This window comes from Piliocolobus tephrosceles, chromosome X, assembly GCF_002776525.5.
Source record: "Piliocolobus tephrosceles isolate RC106 chromosome X, ASM277652v3, whole genome shotgun sequence".
NCBI lineage: Eukaryota > Metazoa > Chordata > Mammalia > Primates > Cercopithecidae > Piliocolobus > Piliocolobus tephrosceles.
Window position 1 is genome coordinate 65,030,325 of NC_045455.1, and position 25,592 is coordinate 65,055,916.

The following is a 25,592-nucleotide window of genomic DNA, read 5'->3' on the forward strand; positions in this document are numbered from 1 at the left end:
CCCGGGAGGTGGAGCTTGCAGTGAGCCGAGATCGGGCCACTGCGCTCCAGCCTGGGCGACAGAGCGAGACTCCATCTCAAAAAAAAAAAAAAAAAAAGCGACTGTTGTACTTTATTTGAAATGAAAGTTAACCTTTACCCTTAAATACTGTCAGAATTCTGGCACTGAGAGAGGTGGGATTTGCACCCTATTTATATCACTCTTGTTTTGAACAGTTGAAAACCTATAGTTCTATTCCCCTACATAATTCATGCTGTGGGGTTGCTAACCCTTTACAAACCTTTGATATCACAGTTATGTTACCAATTCCAAAAATAAATCTACATATCTCAAATGGTAGCATAACATATGGATCATTTAGAATAAATTATATAAATGGTTGAATTAATTTTTTAAAATTGTTTACTATGTGCATGGCACAGTGGCTCACACCTGTAATCCAATTACTTTGGAAGGCTGAGGCAGGAGGATCACTTGAGCTCAGGAATTCAAGACCAGCCTGGCAGCATAGTGAGACCTTATCTCTACAAAAAATTTTAAAATTAGCCAGACATGGCAGCATGTGCTTGTTGTCCCAGCTACTCAGGCTGAGGCAGGACAATTGCATGAGCCCAGGAGTTGGAGGCTGCAATGAGCCAAGATCATGCCCCTGTACTCCAGCCTGGGTGACAGAGTGAGACTCTCTCAAACAGAAAAATACATATATATGTTTTAATGTTTTATACTTAAGAAAATTCTACTACTTACTACAAAAAACTCCCAAATACTGAGTTTGCTTAGTGATATAATTCTTATTTATAGGAAAAAGTCAAGGTCAAATCAGAAGATGTTTCCAAAATCAAAGTATGCTTTATAAATTATTTCATTCAATAAATAGGGTCTTCGTCCATCTTCTGCCGAGCCAAATTACATCCAGAGACAAGAGCTAAGAAGTAATGGAGAAGAGCCTAGATTCCAGGAGTGGCCATTTAGGAAAAACGAGATGAAGGAACAGGTTAAAAACTTTAATTCCAGGGCTACCCTTGTATTTCTTTGTATTACTGTCTTTTGTACTGTAATAGGAAGTTACTTCTGTTTCCTACAGTGCCCCTGAATATGTCAACACCATGCTGAGTGTTACAGGGGATACAGAGTTAGGTATTTCACTTTTTCAGATAATGCAACATGGCTAAGTTCATACAGCTTTTCACCTTGAGATTCATAGAGTAACTGTCCCTCATTAACAGATTTGGGATTTGTATTAGTTTCCTGGGCTGCCGTAACAGAGTTCAACAAACTAGATGGCTTATCACAATAGAAATGTATTGTCTCACAATTCTGGGAGAGTGGAAATCCAAAATCAGGGTGTCAGCAGGACCAAATGCCCTCTGAAACCTGTAGGGGAATCCTTCCTTGCCTCTTCCCAGCTTCTGGTGTGTCGCTGGCAGTCTTTGGCATTCCTTAACTTGCAGTCACATCACTCCATTCTCTGCCTGCATCACATGCTGTTCTTCCTGTGTGCCTGTCTTCACATGGCCATCTTCTTGCAAGGACACCAGTCATATTGAACTAAGGGCCCACCAGTATGATCTCATCTTAACTAGTCTCATCTGCAGTGACCCTGTTTTCAAATGGGATCACATTCTTAGGCACTGGCGGTTAGGACTTCAACATATCTCTTTTTGGGGAGGGACAAAGTTCAGTGCATAAGAGGGTTATATATAAAAGTGGGATTTATAAAGTCAGTGTACGTCATGAACATATTTGGGTTGTATATAAAATTGAGCTCTGTAGCTGAAGCCACTGTCTCACAGGGTGTGAAGTACCAGAGCCAAAACATAAGACAGATTATCATCTTTAGGAGTAACATATTTTTCTAACCTTATTTTATATTACACACTTTTGAAATTGTAAGCTGCATAAATATTATTTTGGTTATGGTGTTCATAAACATTTAAAGTTTCTGGATTGGGTTTGCTTTCCAGGAATACTGGAAGCAGTTAGAGGAAATACGCCAACAGTACCACAATGACATGAAAGAAATTAGAAAGAAGATGGGGAGAGAACCAGAGGTAAATTCATTCTTCTAGGGGAAACATGGTTCTATCGATTTAGAGCTAACTAAATTGAGCTGGTATTAAAAGTAATGATTTCCTCATAGAAAAGATAAAGTTTTATCATAGAGATAATCATGCAGACTTCTTTTTTAATAGGAAAGCTGTCAGACCTCATTGGAACTTCAGTTTATTATGGTTTATGAGAGACTACACAAGATAATAAGGATATCTGAGATTCTCAGGAATGGCTATTATTAAAAGTACTTATTGATTGTTTTTTCATGAATCACTCAATATGTATTTACTGAGCAGCAACTTTAGACCAGAACTGGATTAGATGCAGAAAGTCCAAAATGAGTATAAGTTCATGCCCAGAAGGAGAAAAACAACAACAACAACAACAGCACACTAGCATTTTTTTCAGCTCTCTGCAGAGTAAGGTTCTAAAGGCTATTTGAGGCAAAATCTGAGTGCAATTGAACTGATTCTTAAAAATCTCTTAAAGGTGCCACATTGGAAATTCATCCTTCCATCTCCCAAGAAGGTCTCTAGAGTTGGCACAGATCACTGCTTCTTCAGAAGAGCTTCAGATGAAATAGCCAGCTTGTGTTTGGAAACCATGTTGTAAGAAAGACACATGGCTATTGAAACACTAGGAACACACTCAGTGCCCTGGAATGCTCTCTTAGGAGAAGCTTGCAGGCACTGAGATGGCTGTCTCCATTCCCACATGGACTTGGCCACACACTCATTGAATGGAGCCATCATGCTCCTGAAACTGATCGCTCTCTCTTTCTCTTCCACCGCAGTGCATACAGATAAATTCGTATAAGTCAAATGAATGTATGGTGCAATTCAGTTGTTTTTGCCAGGCTGTGAACCAGAGCTTTCACATACTGTATTAGTCTGTTCTCTTATAAGTACCGCGTGCTAACCGATTGCGCCACTGGAGCCACATTAGTCTGTTCTCATACTGCTAATAAAGACATACCTGAGACTGGGTAATTTATAAAGAAAAAGGGGTTTAATGGACTCACAGTTTCACATGGCTGGGGAGGCCTCACAATCATGGCAGAAGGCAAAGGTGGAGCAAAGTCATGCCTTACATGAAGGCAGGCAAGAGAGCTTGTGTAGGGGAACTCTCATTTACAAAACCATCAGATCTTGTGAGTCTTACTACCATGAAAACAGTATGGGGGAAACCACCCCCATGATTCAGTTATCTCCACCTGGCCCCACCCTTGACACATGGGGATTATTACAGTTCAAGGTGAGATTTGGGTGGGGACACAGCCAAACCATATCACATACATACTTTCTTTTATTTACCCCTATACAGAGAAGTTAAGTAGCTCATCCAAAGTCACGTAGCTATTACAAGGCGGACTAAATATTTCAATATCTGACTCTAGGCTGGGCATAGTAGCTCATGCCTGTAATCCCAGCAGTTTGAAAGGCTGAGGTGGGAGGATCGCTTGAGCCTAGGAATTTGAGACCAGCCTGGGCAACATAGGAAAACCCTAGCTCTAAACATATATATGTGTATATATATATGTGTATGTACACAATATATACAAAAAAATTTTAAATTAGCTGGGCATGGTGGTTTGCACCTATAGTCCTAGCTACTTGGGAGGCTAAAGCAGGAGGATTGCTTGAGCTGGGAGCTAAAGGCTGCAGTGAGCCATGATTGTGCCACTGTGCCCCAGCCTAGGATACAGAGCAAGATTCTGTCTCAAAAAATAAAATAAAGTAAAATAAAACAAAAATCTGACTCTAAAACCCCTACTCACGTTCATGCCTGTAATCCTAGCACTTTGGGAGGCCAAGACAGAAGGATTGCTTGAGCCCAGGAGTTTGAGACCAGCCTGGGCAACATAATGAGACTCCATCTGTACGAAAAATTATAAAAAGTAGTGGGGCATGGTAAATGCTTCTAGTCCCAGCTACTCAGGAGGCTGAGGTGGGAGGCTGAGGTTGTTCCACTGCACTCCAGTCTGGGCAACAGAGGGAGGCCCTGTCCCAAAAAATAAAAAAATGCAATTATAACCACTATTCTTTCTGGCATATGCAATTCTACTTGTAAATGGTTGGAATGGTGAGCCACTTATATAAAACAATCATAGAGTAAGCCGTGTAGGTTCACAGGAGCCAAGATGAGCAGAATGAGCAGGAAGCGGGTGTTTATGGAAGAAGTGGGTGGGGCCTAAACTGTGTCTGAGAAGAAGAGTGGAATATGGAAAGGCAGAGTTAAGGGAGGAGGGTGGGCATTCTGAAAGAGCCATGCGAAGGTTGGGATAGAGGACTGCATGTGCTCGGAGGGGCAGACTGGAGGTTGTTCTCTCCAGAGCAGAGGCCTGGCTCATGGTGGGCAGCCCAGAGCCATCATCAGCCTTATGTATAAGGCTGATCTGGGATGGGCAGCCTGAGCCCTGCAAAAATGGATAGCAGACATTGGCCTGGCACGGTGGCTCACACCTGTAATCCCAGCACTTTGGGAGGCCGAGGCGGGCGGATCATGAGGTCAGGAGATCAAGACCATCCTGGCTAACACGATGAAGCCCCGTCTCTACTAAAAATACAAAAAAAAAAAAAAGCCAGGCGTGGTGGCGGGCACCTGTAGTCCCAGCTACTTGGGAGGCTGAGGCAGGAGAATGGCATGAACCTGGGAGGCAGAGCTTGCAGTGAGCCAAGATGGCACCACTGCACTCCAGCCTGGGTGACAGAGCGAGACTCCGTCTCAAAAAAAAAGGGTAGCAGACATTTCTACAGAGATTATGGAAGAAGGATTTGGGAAATACTGAGGCTGCGGGAAAAGGAGCCATAAAAAGGGTTCTGTCCAGCCATTCCATCATTGATCATGCATCAGCCAAGTAGCCTTCAGAGCTCACTCAGAACCAATCTTGTTGACTGTGTATAATTGTGTTAAAGGAGAACTCAAAAATAAGTCATAAAACCTATTTGGTGAAGAAGAGTAACCTGCCTGTCCATCAAGATGCATCTGAGGGAGAAGCACCTGTGCAGGTAATGATGGCTATGATTAGACATGTGTGTGCTTGCGGTGTGTGTGCTCTACCCAAGTGGCTCTTACCCTTTTCTGTGCAGCAGAACCATGTAGGGAACATTTTTTTTTTTTTTGGAGACAGAGTCTCACTCTGTTGCCAGGCTGGAGTGCAGTGGCATGATCTTGGCTCACTGCAGTCTCTGCCTCCTGGGTTCAAGTGATTTCCTGTCTCAGGCTCCCGAGTAGCTGAGACTACAGGCATGTGCCACCATGCCCAGCTAATTTTTGTGTTTTTAGTAGACAGGGTTTCACCATGTTGGCCAGGATGGTCTTGATCTCTTGACCTCGTGATCCACCAGCCTCAACCTCCTAAGGTGCTGGGATTACAGGCATGAGTCACCACCTTTTTATCAGAACTTTTTAAAAACTCGGATGCCTCTCTGCCCCAGATGGTCTGGGATGGGGCCCAGGCATTCTGTCTGCAGAAGCTTGCTGGATGATTTAGTATGCAGCCAAATTTGAGAACTGCTGCTATTTAGCATAAGAACTTTCCACTCTCTGGAGGGTCTAAGTCAGTGTCTCAGACACATTGGTCAGGAAATCTGACAGTCAACTTCTCTTCCATTTCAACCTTATGTTTTTGGTGGAGGTAAGAGGCTGGGCAGAGTTGAAATAACAAATAAATCTCAAGAGAGTTTTTTTCCCTTCTAAGAAAAGATTATACAATTATAATGCAAGATGAATCTGTTGATTTCAACCAATTCTGAGAATTATTCAACCTGTGAAATGACCTGATAAACAGAGCTTTTACAATGACATAAAATCATTACATAAATCATAAAATGTTTCACTTTTCAAGGAGTTATATTGATTTTGTGAATAAGAAGCCCAAACGTGCTTTTATTTTTGCTTAGTAAGAAGATTCTCAATGATTTGGCCCATACTGAGAATTATTATTTTTCTTCCTTTTTTTTTTTTAGACAGAGTTTTGCTCTTGTTGCCCAGGCTGGAGTGCAATGGCACGATCTCGGCTCACCGCAACCTCTGCCTCCCGGGTTCAAGCGATTCTCCTGCCTCAGCCTCCCAAGTAGCTGGGATTACAGGCTCCTGCCATCACACTCAGCTACTTTTTGTATTTTAGTAGAGACAGGGTCTTGCCATGTTGGCCAGGCTGGTCTTGAACTCCTGACCTCGGGTGATCCACCCTCCTCGGCCTCCCAAAGTGCTGGGATTACAGGTGTGAGCCACCTCGCCCAGACTAATTTTTATTATCTTTATAATTAGAGTAATTCTCTGTGTTTTAAATTATATTTATTGTTAGAGCTTGGTCCAGAGTCAACTAGAAATGGAAAATCCTCAAGGTATTATAAACTTGTCATTCAAAGGTGCCAGTAGAGTCACAGTCAAATTCCATGAAAACACGGCTCAGATGTTACAGACATGTTTTTATCTCACATGTTTTTAACCTGGTTAGAGCAAATCCAGTGCCTTAAAGTTTTTTAAAGTCAGGTAATTAAAAATAAACCAGTGGAAGAACACAAATAAATGATGGTACCTTCCCTCAAAAAGTTTATATCAGGAATTGGGTGAATAAAATTTTGTATATTTTATGCAAGAGGAATAACTTTGAAAGAAAACACACCAAAATGCCAATGGTGGTAATTGATGGTATCTGGATTGGTGTGAGTAGGGGTGATTATTGTCTCTCTACTTTTTAGATTTTTTTTATAAGAAGGTTACAGAACTTTTACTACAAATATGTATAATAAAGTGTCCATTCCTTAGTTCTGTCAGCATTCTAATCAATATCTTCAAACAAAAGAGTCATCTGAAAGACAGTAATGGTGGCATGAGACTGTAGTTCCAGCTATTTGGGAGGCTGAGGAGTTTGAGACCAGCCTGGGTAATATAGCAAAACTCCATCTCTAAAACAAACAAACAGAAAGGCATCTGATATTTCCTGAAGGCTGTCATCCAGAGCAATCCAGCAGCAGATCCCTTTGCAAACTTTTGTAAAGGAAATAATCATCACTTAATTTGCCTAATTTTTGAATTTAGGTTTTAATTATCTTTTTTGAAGGAAATATGCAGCTATATAATAAGACACTTTTAAAAACTCTCTACTTGTAGAGTTATCTTTCCAAAATACTGATTTGAACATATTATTTCTCTACACGACAATCAATGGTGACTGCCATTTTCCTTAGCATGGCATGCTAGACCTTTGTGAATTGTTCCTAACAGAATGTTCCAGCATCATCGCTCACATTTCCCCCAAACATACCCAAAGCTCTAAACTTTTCAAATTGCTTTTTAAAGCCCTACTTATTTAAAAAGACATCTTCCTTTTAACCTCCAGGCCTTTGTAAAATGCTCGTTCCTCTATGAAATTTCCTTTCCCTCTCTTCTTTTCTTGCACAACACATCGTATCAGACCTCCTGGTGAAGTTTCTAGCACAGCTTTTTTCTCTTTCTCCCTTAGAATTAATAACTGCCTCATCTCTATGTCCACAGCATTTCCAAATACCTCATATACCAGCCTGTGTCAGTTTGAAGCATTAGTAGCTATTTGCCCTGCAACCTTGGGAAGGGTGTTTTTCTGCCTTGCAATAGTATGAAGTCTGAAATCAGGACTCTGACTTACGTATCTTACTTATACTTGTGAAGTTGGTTGTCTGATATGCTTGGATAGTCTGGTTGTCTCAACTGTATAATAAGTGCCCCATTACTTTCCTTAAAATACGACGATCTCAGATTCCAACCCCAGTCTACACCAATGGGTGGGACATTCAATCTTAGTCTGCTGTCAAGCCCTCCAGGGTCATGTCATCTGAAAGGCCCTCTTGGCCCTGTGAAGACTGATAACTGTGTGGCCATGGGGTCTGGGATCTTGAGGCAGGAACTCCAGGCTGGTGTGCAGTCTCTTGCTCACTACTCCAATGTACTGCCACAGATTAAGACTTGAGTCCCCCATCTCTTTTAAAAAAGTTTTATTGAGATATAATTGATCATAATAAACCACACGTATTTAATGTATATGCTTTATATGATTGACATACACACCCATTAAACCATCACCACAATCAATATAGTGAGCGTAGCCATCACCTGCAAAAGTTTGTTGCGCCCTTTTGTAAACTCCTCTCTCTTATTCTCCCTGCCTGTCCTCCCATCTCATCCCCATGCAACCACAGATCTGCTTTCTGTCGCTGTAGGTTGGTTTGCATTTTCTAGATTTGTTTGGATTACAGAAATGGAGTCGTGCTGTATGTACTCTTTTTTTCTGGCTACCTTCATTCACATAATAATGTTGAGATTTATCCATGTTGCACATATTAATAGTTCATTCTTTATTGCCGAGTATATTCTATTGTATGAATATATCAAAATGTATTGATCCATTCACTGTAGATGGATATTTGGATTGTCTCCAGCTTTTGGCTGTTATAAATAAAGCTGCTAGGAACATTCATATACAAATCTTCTTTTTTTTTTTTGAGACAAGCTTCGCCCTTGTTGCCCAGGCTGGAGTGCAATGGTGCAATCTCAGTTCACCGCAACCTCCGCCTCCTGGGTTCAAGTGATTCTTCTGACTCAACCTCCCAAGTAGCTGAGACTACAGGCATGCGCCACCACATCCGGCTAATTTTGTAGTTTTAGTAGAGACGGGGTTTCACCATGTTGGTCAGGCTGGTCTCGAACTCCCGACCTGAGGTGATCCAACCACCTGAGCCTCCCAAAGTGCTGGGATTACAGGCGTGAGGCACCGTGCCTGGCTATCATGTACAAATCTTTATGTGGTCATATGCTTCTTTTCTTTCTTTAGGGTGAATACATTGAACTGGGATGGATGGATCATATAGTAGGTGTATATTTAACTTTCAAAGAACTACCAAATGGTGTTCCAGAATGGTAGCACTGTGTTATACTCCCCTTGACATTGTATGAGTGTTTCAGTTCTCTTTATGCAGCTCTCTCCTCTTTGGGTCTTTGCCTTTCAGACTGTAGCACCTTAATACCCCCAAGCCTTGTCTTATCAACTCAGGGAGTTGGCCACACTCATCTTTAGTTCCCCATCCCTGCACCTCTTCAGTTCCCTATCCCCGCACCTCTTCAGTTCCCCATCCCCACACCATGGCCTGCAAACACTCTCAAGACAGAAGGCTGAGGCAGTTGCAGGGCTTGTCTCATTGGTTTTCTGTTTCTCAGGGATTACTGTCTTTCTTTGCTGGATGGCTAATGTATTAAAAACCATTTATCAAGTATATATTTGATCTGGCTCTTTGGTTGTTTCAGGTGAGGAATTAAATCCGGTTTCTGATACTCTGTCTTGGCTGAAAGCATACGATTTCAGTGCCCTCTGCTGGGGAGGGGTGGAGGGCACTCAAGTTCCATTTGGACATTGAGTTAGAGAGGTTGTGAGAGTTTACATACCTGCTCCGGAGCCTTTACCCCACTGTTCCCTCTGCATGGAAAATGCTCTCCCTAGACCAGCATATGCCCCGGTCCAATATCATTCCAGGGCTTAAATCAGTTGTCAGATAAGCTTTGCCTGTGTTACTCTCACTCCCTACTCATTTTCCGTCCTGTTATCCTATTTTGTTCCCTTGATAGCACTTAACACTTTCTGAAATTATGTCGTTTATTAATTCATTTATTACCTATCCTACTGCAGTAAAATGTAAGCTCCATGTCAGCAGGGACCTTTCTGGTCATGTCCACTGTGCTAACCCATTTGGAGGGTGTCTGGCCCCTAGGGAGTGCTCAGTGTGAATTTGTGAAGTGAATATTAAGATGAAGATGATGCTAAGTAGGTAGTTGGATATGTGAGTCTGGAGCTCAGAGGAGAGGAAAAGTGAAGCCTGAAGATACCCATTTAAGAGTCACTGCTAGGCCGGGGGCGGTGGCTCAAGCCTGTAATCCCAGCACTTTGGGAGGCCGAGATGGGAGAATCACGAGGTCAGGAGATCGAGACCATCCTGGCTAACACGGTGAAACCCTGTCTCTACTAAAAAATGCGAAAAACTAGCCAGGCGAAGTGGCGGGCGCCTGTAGTCCCAGCTACTCGGGAGGCTGAGGCAGGAGAATGGCATAAACCCGGGAGGCGGAGCTTGCAGTGAGCTGAGATCCTGCCACTGCACTCCAGCCTGGGCGACAGAGCAAGACTCTGTCTCCAAAAAAAAAAAAAAAAAAGAGTCACTGCTTAACGGTGGCGTTTAAATCCATAGGAATGAGTGAAACTCCTTGTGTTAGGGAAGAGAAGAGCAGACGGCCCAAGATAGGACGCTAAGAAACCTCCGAATATGGAGTTCACATCTCAATTGTGCCTTTGAAATTCTTGTTATCCACTTTTAGTTTTCTTCTCTTCCTCCTTGAAATTGCCTGCCAATTTTCAGACCCCTCTCCTTCCTTTCTACCTTCATGAGTTGCGCACTTTGCTTATTTTCCGGATTAAGATCATAAGCCTCTTAAAGGAAAGATCCTGTAGTCAAAATGACATTCTTGAATTGAATTGGGTTGGACTGGAGTGGACTGGAGTGATAAGTATTGTCACATTATAGAATTTCATGCACTAAAGTGCCAGTGTTAAATGTAGAATGGATACTGTGCCCAAGTTTTTAGTGAATTATTATTAGCTTTCCATTATAAAAGCTTATTTTTGTTCTTAAATCAATCATCAGATTTAACCCAGAAATCAACTCATGTAAACATACAGTGATAAAATTGTATTTTTCTCTAAATTTTCAGGACATTGAAAGAGACTTGAAACAAATGAGGCTTCAGAACACAAAAGAAAGTAAAAATCCAGAACAGAAATATAAAGCTAAGGTAAGAAGTACTTTTGTCTTTGGGTTCCATATTAAATAGCTGGCTGGGGAACCACCTTGTGATCTGGGTTGCCTACATGATTTTCCCCCAACTATTTTATAGAATTGCTCTATTTTGTGATGTGAGACTAATGGTTTTAAGAATCTATAATGTCAAACAAAATTGACCTAGGGAGTTGTAATTTTAAGGCTTTTATTGAATTGTTAAACTGATTTTTTTTTTTTTTTGCTTTCTCCTAGAAGGGGGTAAAGTTTGAAATTAATTTAGACAAATGTATTTCTGATGAAAACATCCTCCAAGAGGAAGAGGTATGGCATTAAGTCTAAATTTCCATTAGTAGGTATGAGAAAATGCATATATCTTACTTAATAGCGTGTTTCATGAAATTATTTCACAGGCTGTAGGGATAATTTTTTTCAACTTTTATCTTAGATTCAGGTGGTACATGTGCAGATTTGTTACCTGGATATATTGTGTCATGTTGAGGTTTGGGATATGAATGATCCCATTACCCAGGTACTGAGCATAATACCCAGTAGTTAGTTTTTCAAGCCTTGCTTCCCTCCTTTCTTACCCCCACTGTAGTAGCTCCCAGTATCTATTGTTGCCATCTTTATGTCCATGAGTACCCAATGTTTAGCTCCCACTTATAAGTAAGAATGTGTAGAATTTGGTTTTCTATCCCTATGTAATTTGCTTAGGATAGTGGCCTCTAGCTGCATCCATGTTGCTGCAAAGGGCATGATTTCATTCTTTTTTATGGCTGCATAGTATTCCATGGTGTATATGTACCACATTTTCTTTATCCTGACCACCACTAATGGGCACGTAGGTTTATTCCATTACTTTGTTATTGTGAATAGTGCTGGGATGAACATGTGAGTATATGTGTCTTTTTGGTAGAATGATTTGTTTTCTTTTGGATATATACCCAGTAATGGGATTGCTGGGTTGAACAGTTCTGTTTTAAGTTCTTTGAGAAATATCCAAACTGCTTCCTACAGTAGTTGAATTAATTTACATTGCATTTCCACCAACACTACATAAACATTCCCTTTTCTTTGCAGCCTCGCCAATATTTGTTTTTTGACTTTTTAGTAATAGCCATTCTGACTCATGTGAGATGGTATTTCATTGTGGTTTTGATTTGTATTTCTCTGATAATTAGGGATGATGAGTATTCTTTTACATAGTTGTTGGCTGCTTGTATGTCTTCTTTTGAGAAGTGTATGTTTCTGTGTTTTGTCTACTTTAAAATTTGGGTTGTTTTTTCTTGTTCAGTTAAGTTCCTTATAAAGTCTGGATATTAGACCTTTGTTGGATGCATAATTTGCAAATATTTTCTCCCATTCTGTAGGTTGCCTGTTCACTTTGATGACAGTTTCTTTTGCTGTGCAGAAGCTCTTTAGTTTAATTAGGTCCCACTTGTCAATTTAATTAGGTCCCACTTGTCAAGTTTATTTTTCCATTTTACCTTTTCTGAATTCACCTTTTAAGTCAATATAAGTATGAATAATTATACCTAATGCTCAATCTATTTAATTTTTTTTATTAGCTTAAAACATTTTCATGTTAGTATTTCTTATTTTTATGAGCATTTACTACACAAAGACTTCATCACAGTGGTGATAGTTAGCATTCACCTCTGTTCAACCATAAGTTCCTAAATGCCTCAGAGCTGTGACATCAGAGTGGAGCAGATCTGGGGACCTGCTTCTGGGTGGGAACTTGAGAAGTGGTACTCTCACAGAGCTTCTGTGAAGTGAGGTGCTGACGTTGCCCTGCTGAAATGAAAGAATGGAGTCCAAAAAGTTTTAACTGCTACTCTTTCTTATTCTTTACTGTGATCTGCTTGAAACTGAAGTGGTCATTTTGGTATTGACTACAAAATACTAGGAGCAGATTTAGGGAGCTGGTTTAAGAATGTTGTACACTTAAAACAGGGCATGAATGACAAAAGCTTGAGAGCACTGTAGAATGGAACTGAAGTGGAATAATATTGAAGTCAGAAAGTCTAGATAAAATTAAGTTGCCTTCTGACCAGTGCTTGACACTGTTAACATGGAGATGAAATGAAAACATTTCTGTTTTTATCTTATTCTAACATAGCTCTAGTTTTAAAACTCTATGGATTTATTTGTTTAGTAAACATATGTTGAATATTTACCATATACCTTGCTAATTAGTTTTACTAGGAACACAAAAATATGGTTTTTCTTTCTTTCAAAATATGGCTAATTTATCATGAAACACTGTGGAATTGATTTAGGCAATGGATATACTAAATGAAACTTTGACCTCTGAGGATGGCCTGAAGTTTAAGGAATATAAATGTGTAAAGGAGCATGGAGATTATACAGACAAAGCATTTGAGAAACTTCACTGCCCAGAAGCAGGTACGTGTCTCTTGAAAGCTGTAAGTGAGAAGGAACTGTTTTATTAGCAACCCATCTTGAACTCTGTCCCCATGCATCTGCCTCGGCTCCACTGTTACTTGACTCCTCTCTGCTCTAAGCAAGGCAGAAACACACTTCCTATTCTCCTGCCACCCATGCAGTGACCACACTCCCTGAGATCCAGCTCTCCTCTCCTGCTCCACACCCGCTCCCTCCTGCAGCTTCAGCTTCTCCTGGGAGCTCCAGACTTACCAGTCTTTCTCATTATCTTCTGGGAACCTCCATGGACAAGTGTTGTCAGTATCTGAAACTCAGCTGTGTAAAGTCAAGCTCTTCTGTGCTCTTCCTTTCCAGTGACCCTTTATTTTGGTCAGTGTCATAGGTGCAACTGGCTGAGGCCAATGTTGTGGGCAGTAAAAGAATTTATGAACACAATTGTAGGTAAAGAAAGGCAGATTTATTAAGGTACAAAGATACGTTGTAAGAGTGCAGTGGGCAGCACAGCAGAGAAGGGGCTGTCTGTCAAGAGGCTGGGGCTAGAGGGAAGTTTTATAGGGTCCTATTGGAGGAGCTACATGCTAGTAAGGTGTGCAGGTAAGGTTTTGCTGCTGGGGCTACATGTGGAAGGAATGAGGTATTTGGGAACAGGATGTGCCAGCAGCTTATCTGTGATTAGTCATCTCTCAGAACAGTTGCTCCCCCACCCCCAACCCCCACCTGGGACCCCTCCCTTGTTGTTGTTTACTTATGAGAACTTCACAGTCAGTGCTGTCACCAGGGTGCACCCTCAGCATAGTGTCTACTCTGAGACGTCTCTGGAGTCTTCCTCTTCCTTTGTTCCCTCTGTTACTAGTTTAGAGCTCTGTCATCTCTCAGTAGTGTATTGTAGGCTTCAGAGACAGAGGGGAGTTTGAATCTCAGCTGTTGCTGCCACTTTCTGGTTATGTGACCTTTCTTTCACAAGTTATTCCAACACTCTGAATCTCAGTTTCATCTTAGAAACAGGGGGTAATAGTAGTAGGAATAACCACACAGGGTTATTGTGAGGACCAAAGTGAGTTTTGATGTATAAACGACCTGGCACATGCTAGGTGCCTAATATAAGTGCTGTCTTTTCATTTTCCCTTTGCCTGCCCCTCACTGTGTTGCCTTATTCGCTTATGTGACATCCTTTTCTCTAGTATTTCCCCTTCATTCTCTAAATGGTTACTGAATTAGCCCATTTTCTGCTGCTGATAAAGACATACCTGAGACTGAGCAATTTACAAAAGAAAGAGGTTTAATTGGACTTACAGTTCCGCACGGATGGGGAAGCCTCACAATCATGGTGGAAGGCAAGGAAAAGCAAGTCACATCTTACATGGATGGCAGCAGGCAAAGAGAAAGAACTTGTGTAGAGGAACTCCTCTTTTTAAAACTATCTTATCTCATGAGATTCATTCACCATCATGAGAACAGCATGGGAAAGACCCGCCCCCATGATTCAACCACCTCCCATTGGGCCCCCCTCACCCCAACAACACACAGGAATTCAAGTTGAGATTTGGGTGGGGACACGGCCAAACCATATCAGCTGCTAAAGTTATCTTGGCATATTATTACTCTGCTCAGATTTTTTCTGGATAATGCCTGCAGAATAAGGTCCATTTCACATATTATCACATTTTACACTACATGGCCTAATTCTGTTGTGACCCACTTTTCTCATCCCAGCACTGCCTCGTTCCTTCCATGGAAAATGGGATCCATACAGCCTGCTGGAATGCCCATTTTCTACTAGAGCTGAAATGCCCATTTTCTCCTGTAGCATTTACAGACCTGACTTGGCTCAGTTTCCTCTTCCTGGAATACTCTCTGCCTTATTTCCTTCTGGAAAAATCTCCATTCAGCAGGCGTCTCCCTTGTCCCAAAGACTGCTTGGTGGTAGGGAGCTCAAAGATGAATGAAATCTGGACCCTGTTCTCAATATCACAGAAGTGTTATGAGCAAAAGAGGCACAGAACATGTTTTCTGAGCCTGAAATGTTAATCACTGTTGAAGTGCGAGCTGGGTAGAGAGTCAGGGAGGTCTGCACTCCTCCAGGGCTTGGCATGCCATCATATTTGTGATTGAGAAGGATCATGCTGGCTGCAGAGCAAAGGATGGCATGGAGGGCAAGAATGAAGGCAGGAGAAGAGTCCAAGTGCATGAGCCAGAGTGGTGCAGGAAGAATAGATACTGAGTATGGGACCTGAGGAAGAGAAGGAGCTCAAGGATATTCCCATTTTGCTAATTCAAATGCATGAAGCTTTCATCAACCAAAAATATATCACATGGAGGGTAATGGGGTCGAGAGAGACAAGGTAGTGATCTAAATTTGGAACATGTTGAGATTTAGATCTATATAGCATCAACTGCAGATGCTATATAAGACTGAAGGCCTGGGGCATATCAGGGATAAAGATATAGCTTGGTGGCCCTTAGCATATCTGTGGTTTTTAACCTTCGTGATGGTCAAAATACCTATGCAGAAGGACTGGAGTGAGAGGGAAAAGGGACTTAGGACATATCCCTACCACTATATAGACAAACTTTGGAGAATCAGGAGAGAGTAAAGCCAAAGGAGGAGAGACAGGTCATGGAGGAGGCACAGGAATTGGCAGCATCAACTGGAGGAGAAAGGCCAGATGAGGTGAATGGGATTTGGCCCTTCAGGAGCCGTTAATGGCCTCAGGGAAAGCAGTCAACTGTGTGAGGGGTAAATTCAACTGTTATCTTTGCATCAGTTTGCTGGGAAAAGCAGAGGAGGTTGGTTGTTTTTTAGATGAAAGGAAAAAAGTCCTTCATTATTAGTATACTGAAAATTGTCTCTCATTTTAATCTGTATTCCTGTAATAATTATTCAGGCTGAATAATTTTTCCATATGTTTGTTGACCATTCATATTTCTTTTCTTTTCTTTTCTTTTCTTTTCTTTTTTTTTCAGATGGAGTCTCCCTCTGTCACCCAGGCTATAGTGCAGTGGCACAATCGTGGCTGACTACAACCTCCGCCTCCTGGGTTCAAGCAATTCTCCTGCCTCAACCTCCCTGAGTAGCTGGGATAGGTGCATGCCGCCACACCTAGCTAATTTTTAAAATATTTTTAGTAGAGACAAGGTTTCACCATGTTGGCCAGGCTGGTATTCGAACTCTTGATCTCAGGTGATCCACCCACCTCTGCCTCCCAAAGTGCTGGGATTACAGGCATGATCCACCACGCCCGGCCAACCTTTCATATTTCTCTTATGAATTATGTACTCATGACCTTCATCCTTTTTTCTACTGAAAATGACATGTTTGTTTTTTTCTTTATAAGACTGATTTAAATCAAACCTTTGCCTGTAATACGTATTGCAAATGTTTTCCTCAGTTGGTTGTCAGATCTCATTTATAGTAGTAACAGCAAATATATATGAGTGTGTATGTGTATTCATTCACTTAGGAATAAACTTTATGAGAATTGTGTGGCATATAGAAAGAAAACTGTAAAACTTTGCTGAGGTATTTACAGACCACTTGAATAAATGGAGAGAAATAGCAGTGCTATATATTGGAAATATTTTTTCCAAATAAATATTGCAGTATCATTGTCTGAGGTATTACCCAGAACTCTTTGTCTCATGACCAGAAGAATAAGGAGCATGGACACCAAGGGTGAGTTTGGACCAAAAGTTTAATAAACGAAAGAGGAAATCTCTTCACTGTGGAGAAGGGACCCAAGAGAGTTGCCATTTCACAGCTGAGTACAAAGGCTTTTATGAGAAATCTGGTAGGGCTGGGTGTTTCACTTGCATAAGGTGTGAGTTTCTGGCAGCTTCACCCCGTTCTTCTAGTATGCTGACTGGCTGGGGGTTGTTTTTGGAAAAGGCACCACTCAGAAAATGACATGATGGTTGACCAGGCATGGTAGCTCATGCCTGTAATCCCAGCACTTTGGGAGGCCAAGGTGGGCAGATCTCTCAAGGCCAGGAATTCAAGACTAGCCTGGCCACTATGGCAAAAGCCTATCTCTACTAAAAATACAGAAATTAGCCAGGTGTGGTGGTGCACACCTATGATCTCAGCTACTTGGGAAGCTGCAGCACAAGAATCACTTGGACCTGGGAGGTGAAGGTTGCAGTGAGCCAAGATTATGCAACCATACTCCAGTCACTCCAGCCAGGCGACAGAACAAGCAAGACTCCATCTCAAAAAAAAAAAAAAAAAATTGACATAGTGTAAAGACCAATTGGAGACTTGGCCCACAACCAGCTGAGTGTCAGAGTGATGGTTCACAGAGGCTTGGCTCACAGTCCAAAGTATGCCCCAAAAAGGAACGGAATGTGCTCATTGGAGGCCACCATGTACATGCCCACAAAAGGAGGAAGGAACTGTTTGCTGGAGGCCCACTGATTGCACAAAGGACAAAGGCATTTCTGTGTTGGGCTTGCTCCCTTATCTGTGCAGCTGTGGGCATGTTTTAGGCAAGCTTCCTGTGCTAGTTCCCTTATATGTGTCTGCAGCTTGATTTTTCAGACTGTTCTTTTGTTTGAAAGAATTCTGAGGACCTGCCCTAACTGCCTGCCTAACTGGTTCTTCCTTTCTCCTCCCTCAATATGTGGATTTATGGCTATTTCAATCAAAACCACAGTAGGAATTTTTTTTTTTTTTTTTAATGGTATAGGGAGATCTCAGCAGGTTGGAGAATCCTGGAGCTTCTTAAGTAGCCAAAAGTTTTGAAAAAGAAGAACAAGGCCGGGCGCGGTGGCTCAAGCCTGTAATCCCAGCACTTTGGGAGGCCCAGACGGGCGGATCACGAGGTCAGGAGATCAAGACCATCCTGGCTAACACAGTGAAACCCCGTTTCTACTAAAAAATACAAAAAACTAGCTGGGCGAGGTGGCGGGCGCCTGTAGTCCCAGCTACTCGGGAGGCTGAGGCAGGAGAATGGTGTAAACCCAGGGGGCGGAGCTTGCAGTGAGCTGAGATCTGGCCACTGCACTCCAGCCTGGGCGACAGAGCGAGACTCCGCCTCAAAAAAATAAAATAAAATAAAATAAAATAAAATAAAAAATAAATAAAAAAATAAAAGAAAAAGAAGAACAGTGAAGTGGTACTTACCTTTCCAAACATCAAAATATATAACAGAAATTATGGTCATTCAAACAATATGATAGTAGCACCCAAATAGTTAAAACAGTGAGAAGAGAAAGCTAGAAACAAATCCTAGTATGTATCATAATTCAGCACAAATGAAAAGTAACATCACAAGTCAGTGTGAAAAGAAAGGATTATTCAAATAAATGCTGCTGGGCCAATCGGTTAACAGTTTGGGGAAGATTGTGAAATCAGACCCTATATAATATGATACAACAAAATAAATTTTAAAAATCAAAGAGTTTATATGTAAAAAAGTTATACATTCAAAAATGAAATAAAGGAATATAGGTAATTTTTTTTTAACAGGGAAGAGCTAACTGTTCAAAATACATAGAAAAAAATCACAGAATTAGTAATAATTCAACTTTAACAACAAAAAGCTGTGTAGTAAAGCAAATAATATCTAATCCCTAGAATTGTCATTTTCAATAATGTATCTATTGAATTATACATTATGATTAAATAATCATAAATGTCCACAAAAATTTAGTTACAAATGAGGTCATTATATGATGGTATTATTTTTAATAGTGAAAAATCACTAGTAACCTAAAAATCTGGCAAGAAGTGATTAGTTATATTACATTCATAAAGCAGAATATTATGTTTGCTTTAAAATAGCTGTATAGAAGAATATTTAATAACCTGGATATGATCTGTAGGTGATTGAAAAAAGCAAGCTCTGAGAGGACATCTAGTATGTGGTCCTATTTTTTGTTTCAAAACAAAGCAAAAACCATATGCAGAAGAGAAAAATTGAAATTGTTATAGTCTTTGGACAGTGAGATTATGGGTGATTTTTTTTTCTTCTACTTACCTGATTTTCAGATTTTCTTTCTTTTTTTTTTTTTTAATTATTATATATTTTTTTGAGATGGAGTCTCGCTCTGTCGCCCAGGCTGGAGTGCAGTGGCGTGATCTTGGCTCACTGCAAGCTCTGCCTCCAGGGTTCACGCCATTCTCCTGCTTTAGCCTCCCGACTAGCTGGGACTATAGGCGCCTGCCACCATGCCCAGCTAATTTTTTGTATTTTTAGTAGAGATGGGGTTTCACCATGTTAGCCAGGATGGTCTCGATCTGCTGACCTAGTGATCTGCCTGCCTCGGCCTCCCAAAGTGCTGGGATTAGAGGCATGAGCCACCGTGCCCGGCTATTTTCAGATTTTCTATAGTGAAAACAGCAATAAGGAAAAAGACAGAACAAGTTATTTTTTAAATTAAGAAAATGGAGCCAGGCGCGGTGGCTCAAGCCTGTAATCCCAGCACTTTGGGAGGCCGAGACGGGCGGATCACGAGGTCAGGAGATCGAGACCATCCTGGCTAACACAGTGAAACCCCCTCTCTACTAAAAAAATACAAAAAATTAGCCGGGCGCAGTGGTGGGCGCCTGTAGTCCCAACTACTCAGGAGGCTGAGGCAGGAGAATGGCATAAACTCGGGAGGCGGAGCTTGCAGTGAGCTGAGATCTAGCTACTGCACTCCAGCCTGGGCGACAGAGCGAGACTCTGTCTCAAAAAAAAAAAAAGAAAATGGAACAGATTGTGTTTCTGTGGAAAAAGACTAGAGTGAAAGTTCTCATAGATGCCTCAAGGAATTTGTCCATTTGTGTCACTGATACTTCCTTAGCATTTAGCAATATTGGCTAGTCAATCAAACACTAAGAGTAAAAGTAAAACAGTGTTGACACCTTTTTGTCATTTCAGTCTTATTTCTGTTAGAACAAGGGTGGTCATTTTTCTGGTTTTGAACGTACCTGCTGATGAACTACCTCTGAGTTCCTAAGAACTGTTTGGGGCAATTAGTCGCACCTTGACTGCTTTTGAATTAACGAGTTGTTTTCTTACACCCAGGGTTTTCCACGCAGACTGTAGCTGCTGTGGGAAACAGGAGGCAGTGGGATGGAGGAGCGCCTCAGGCTCTGCTGCAGATGATGGCAGTGGCCGACATCACCTCCACCTGCCCCACGGGGCCTGACGGTGAGTCTGTGCTTAGTGTCAGTCGTCAGGAAGGGAAGACCAGGACCTGTACAGCCCGGTGCTCATCCTGATGTGATAGTCTACTTCTCAGTACAACCCCTATAGATCTTGTATCAGACACTTTCAAATATGCTGTTTTGATATCTCCCTACTCCTAAAGAGACTTGCCTGCTAATTATCCTGGACAGACGTCCACTCTAGACATGCACATATAAAGGAGGAAAAATCCAGGATGCCACCTTCCTCGGAGTGAGGGAAAATGCATGAGGAAGGGCAGCTGACTTGATTTACCTTCCAAGGCCAGCTCAACAACTTTTTTTCCAATTTCATAGGGTCATTTTTTTTCTACCAGTAAAATTAGAATTAAAAGAGTAGCTATCTCTACAAGATTTAGAGAGTTAATAGTTGAAAGACACATATAAATTGCTTTGAAGCCAATGTGCTATTTAAATGTTAGAAGTGTTTAGGATATGATGATATTTTCTACCTAAATTCCTTCATTTACATTTGAACCTCTCACATAGCCTTTCCTTAGAAGAGGATCATAGCAGGCTGGGCGTGGTGGCTCACGCACGCAATCCCAGCACTTTGGGAGGCTGAGGTGGGCAGATCATGAGGTCAGGAGTTCAAGATCAGCCTAGCCAACATGGTGAAACCCCAGCTCTACTAAAAACAGAAAAATTAGCCGGGCGTGATGGCACACACCTGTAATCCCAGCTACTCAGGAGGCTGAGGCAGGAGAATTGTTTGAACCTGGGAGGTGGAGGTTGCAGTGAGCCAAGATAGTGCTACTGCACTCCAGCACTCCAGCCTGGCTGACAGAGTGAGACTCTGTTTCCAAAGGAAAAAAAAAAAAAGGCCATAACAGCCTCCAACCTCTGGATGCTATCTTCACAGGTGGTAAAGATTTTTATTGGCCGGGTGCGGTGGCTCAAGCCTGTAATCCCAGTACTTTGGGAGGCCGAGACAGGCGGATCAGGAGGTCAGGAGATCGAGACCATCCTGGCTAATACGGTGAAATCTCGTCTTTATTAAAAAATACAAAAAACTAGCCGGGCAACGTGGCGGGCACCTGTAGTCCCAGCTACTCGGGAGGCTGAGGCAGGAGAATGACGTAAACCCGGGAGGCGGAGCTTGCAGTGAACTGAGATCCGGCCACTGCACTCCAGCCTGGGCGACAGAGCGACACTCCGTCTCAAAAAAAAGAAAAAAAGATTTTTATTACTTGTTTCCTATGTTCTTGATAACATGGGCTGACAGGGAGCTAAAATTTTTACATGTGCTGTAAGTTGAAATATGTAAGTATATCACTGAAATGAGCAATTATGTGTATAAATTGAGTTTTCCCTCAATTGTCTTAAGTTATAAATCAATTTAAAATAGGCAAATAGAATAAAAATTTTATCACACCGAAAAAGCCAGTTTACAAAGCAATGAGTGACTCTTCCCCCCATCAGCTATATGACAAGAAGTCACTAAACTTTTCTATATCTCGGCTTTTTTATTAGTAAAATGAGAGGTGGGATTAGGTTACCTCCAAGGTTTTAACATTCTGTGATCTTATACAAATACAAGTGAAGAAGCATTTTTATTTTAAATAACACTTTCCTCTTCAGATGGCCAAGTTACTGTGATTGAAGGCATTCCAGAAAACAGGAAACAGGGGCGGCATGAAGCTCCAGGAACTTTAATGAGTGTTTTGGCAGCAGCACATCTAACGAGTAGCTCATTTTCTGCCGATGAAGGAGAATTTGGTATGTAGTTTATTTTTAACAACATAACCAGTCCCCAGAGGAATTTTGTCAAGATTTGCAAATGCCGAAAGGGGATAAAAATACCTTCAGCTGGGAGAGAGAATTGGGAGGGTGTCTAGCCTTTTCAGAAGCTGATTTGCTTTGTTCAATCCTATTCCAAATGCTACTAACAAAAGATATGAGCGTTCTAGGAGAGTGGTGTAATTTTCTTTAATGCAATCAGCTGACAACTGGTGAAAAGTTTAAATAGGGCTAGTGGCTTTGCAGCTGATGATCTAGTATTGTTTTGCTCTACCTGAGTCAGTTTATTTCTGACAGCTATTCAGTGGACTATCCCATGGACAATAAAACTACACCATAATAACATTTGTTTTTTCCTCCAATTTTTAGCAAGATTCTGCTTTTGTTTACTTTAAGGCAGGAGTCCCCAACCCTCAGGCCGCAGACCAGTGCCAGTCTGTGGCCTGTTAGGAACCAGGCCACACAGCAGGAGGTGAGTGGCGGGCAGGTGAGCACTCACCTCCTGCTCTGCCTCCTGTCAGATCAGCAGCTGCATTCAGTTCTTATAGGTGCTTGAACTCTATTGTGAACTGTGCATGTGAGAGATCTATGCTGTGTGCTCCTTATGAGAATCTAATGCCTGATGATCTGAGGTACCCGAAACCACCCCCTTCCCTGCCCCCATCAAAAAATTGTCTTCCATGAAACTGGTCCCTGGTGCCAAAAAGGCTGGGAACTGCTGCTTTAAGGGAAGCCAACATCATTTTCTAAAATTTGAGGAGCCTGGATGTAATGGCTCACACCTATAATTCCAGGACTTTGGGAGGCTGAGGCAGGAGGATCTCTTGAGGCTAGGAGTTGGAGGATGCTGTGAACTATGATCACTGCTCTTCAGCCTGGCTGACAGAGCAAGAACTTGTCTCTAAAAATAAAGTTTGAGGGAAATTACATCAGAATGAGGGTTTGGTCTTATATTAGGTATTCAAGTGTGAAGTGCTACAAGAAAAGCTACTGCAGGCAAGCAGGGATCCCAGGAGCATCTCCACGAGTGTGAGGTCTGGGACCTGGTATTGTGGTGAAGTGGGGTTGAGCAACAAGTAGAAAAACTAAGGTACTAGATACTCTTGGAGGCTGATAAATGTTTGCAGAGTTAGGCCAGGCATGGTGGCTCACGCCTATAATTCCAGTACTTTGGGAGGCCGAGGCGGGCAGATCACCTGAGGTCAGGAGTTCAAGACCAGCCTGGCCAATGTGGTGAAACCCCGTCTCTACGAAAAATACAAAAATTAGCTGGGCATGGTGGCAGGTGCCTGTAATCCCAGCTACTTGGGAGGTTGAGGCAGGAGAAATGCTTGAACCTGGGAGGCAGAAGTTGCAGTGAGCCGAGATCGGCCATTGCACTCCAGCCTGGGGGACAAGAGTGACATTTCGTCTCAAAAAAAAAAGTTTACAAAGCTAATTACCACTACAAAAACAAAGTAATTTTTAACTGTCAGTTGAGTCCCAACAATTAATGAATACACACTTTGTAATAGTTTGAAAGAGGCTTTCTAATGGAATTTTTTTATGTGGAACAGGACATTTTACTAACACATCTAAATATCTTTGTTTCTCTGAAGTACGAAGCCAACAGTTTAAGATTATAAACTCATAATTAGTCATTAATGTCTCAGCATTATATGTTATTTGGAGATGATCTAGATAGTTAATGAATACCTATCATTTAACTTAGCTTAGCAAAACTCGAGGAGCAAAAGTTACCAAAAGGATTTGAAAAGCCTTTTTTAAGTAAACACATTATAAAATCTAATTATTATTAAAACTTCTACCTGGCCAGGCTCATGCCTATAATCCCAGCCCTTTGGGAGGCTGAGGCAGGAGGATCACTTGAGCCCAGGAGTTCGAGGCTGCCGTGAGCCATGATCATGCCACTGCACTCCAGTTAGTGTGACAGAGTGAGACTCCAACTCTAAACAAACAAACAAAAACCTCTTATTTAGTTACATTTATTTAATCCTTCTTAACAACTATGTTTGGAAATTTTCAGAAAACATTGGACAAATCTAGCCATCATCTTATTTCTTTATTAATCATTTCTATAGTTTGTGAATGTTAGGCAGTCACCACCAAAGCAAAAGCCCTAAGGTTAATTCATGGATGTTTTGCTGATCAAATTACACTGCTGCTTTCATTAAACCAATAAAGTAGTCTTATTTACCAAAAATTTACTCAATTTATAATAATTAAAAGGCATTTGAATTCATTTCTACTTTTCTGATAAAATATTTCATTTAAGCACCTACTTTTTCTTTAAGCCAATTAACTATAGCTCTTTCATATATTTTGGTAGTGAAATATCAACCAAACACAGGTTCAGCTGCCCTCCGCTTGCAAAATTGAATAACAAGGACAAGGTGCAGTAGAAGGAAAGTGCCTTTATTTTTCAGTGCTAGCAGTGGGGAGATGGTTCAGGCTCCTGCCTTAATAAAACCACTTCAGAATTCTCAGGCGAAATGCTAGGGCTTAAGAAGGGGAAGTTTGGTATGGAGGGCATGTGGGGCGAGATGGTGCAAGTCTAGGAGACTTGTTCCAATGACTCAAGTTATTGCCCCATCTGGTGAATGGGCTGGTACCATCTCAGGCTTGTCTGGGCTGTAAATTAGCTGCGGCCTTGTAATCTCCTGGTGGGGTAGAATTTCATAGGCATCTGGATTGTCTCAAGATTCAGTCTCTGGAACTTTTAAGCAAACATAATTAGATAAGCCAGCAATGCAAGGGAGTGCTTGGTGGAAAGAAAGTCAAGATTATTATTTCATTACTAAAAAGTTAATACAGAGGGCTGCAGGTGGAAAAGAATTAAAAATAGGGACAAAATCACATACACATGATACATATAAACATACATGCAGAAGCAGATTTTATAGCTTCATAAGGCTTTCATTTGCCAGTTTTCAAATAATTTTTCCTCCAACTTTATTTTTTATTTTATTTATTTTTTTTGAGACACAGTCTCACTTTGTCATCCAGGTTGGAGTTTTAGCTCACTGCACCCTCTACCTGCCAGGTTCAAGCGATTTTCCTGCCTCAGCCTCTGGAGCAGCTGGGATTACAGTCGTGTGCCACTACACCCAGCTAATTTTTGTATTTTTAGTACACACTTTCACCATGTTGGCCAGGCTGGTTTCGAACTCATGACCTCAAGTGATCCACCTGCCTCAGCCATCCAAAGTGCTGGAATTACAGGCGTGAGCCACCGCACCCGGCCTTAGCCACCACGTCCTCCAACTTTGGACTATCAGTCTCTTGATTACCTGTTCCATTGCCCTAAACAATTGTTAGCAAGCCAACCCTCAATTTGTACTTCTGAAAGGATGACTTTTCTTTTTTGAGATGGAGTCTTGCTGTGTCGCCCAGTCTGGAGTGCAGTGGCCGGATCTCAG

The 25,592-nt window shown here is 41.6% G+C and overlaps 1 protein-coding gene across 2 annotated transcripts in view; it reads left to right on the forward strand.

The window, feature by feature from the left end:
* Nucleotides 1-25,592, forward strand: part of NEK5 (NIMA related kinase 5) — an 87,747-nt gene that overhangs the window by 40,496 nt on the left and 21,659 nt on the right. The window contains exons 13-20 of one of the 2 annotated variants that reach the window (XM_031934936.1): nt 878-994; nt 1,965-2,051; nt 4,968-5,060; nt 10,789-10,869; nt 11,109-11,177; nt 13,139-13,265; nt 20,273-20,398; nt 22,015-22,152. In XM_031934936.1, coding sequence (XP_031790796.1) covers nt 878-994; nt 1,965-2,051; nt 4,968-5,060; nt 10,789-10,869; nt 11,109-11,177; nt 13,139-13,265; nt 20,273-20,398; nt 22,015-22,152 — 838 coding nt within the window. Of the gene's footprint in view, nt 1-877; nt 995-1,964; nt 2,052-4,967; nt 5,061-6,020; nt 6,096-10,788; nt 10,870-11,108; nt 11,178-13,138; nt 13,266-20,272; nt 20,470-22,014; nt 22,153-25,592 lie in introns of those variants that run through there. The other variant, XM_023187288.1, reaches the window with a different exon arrangement.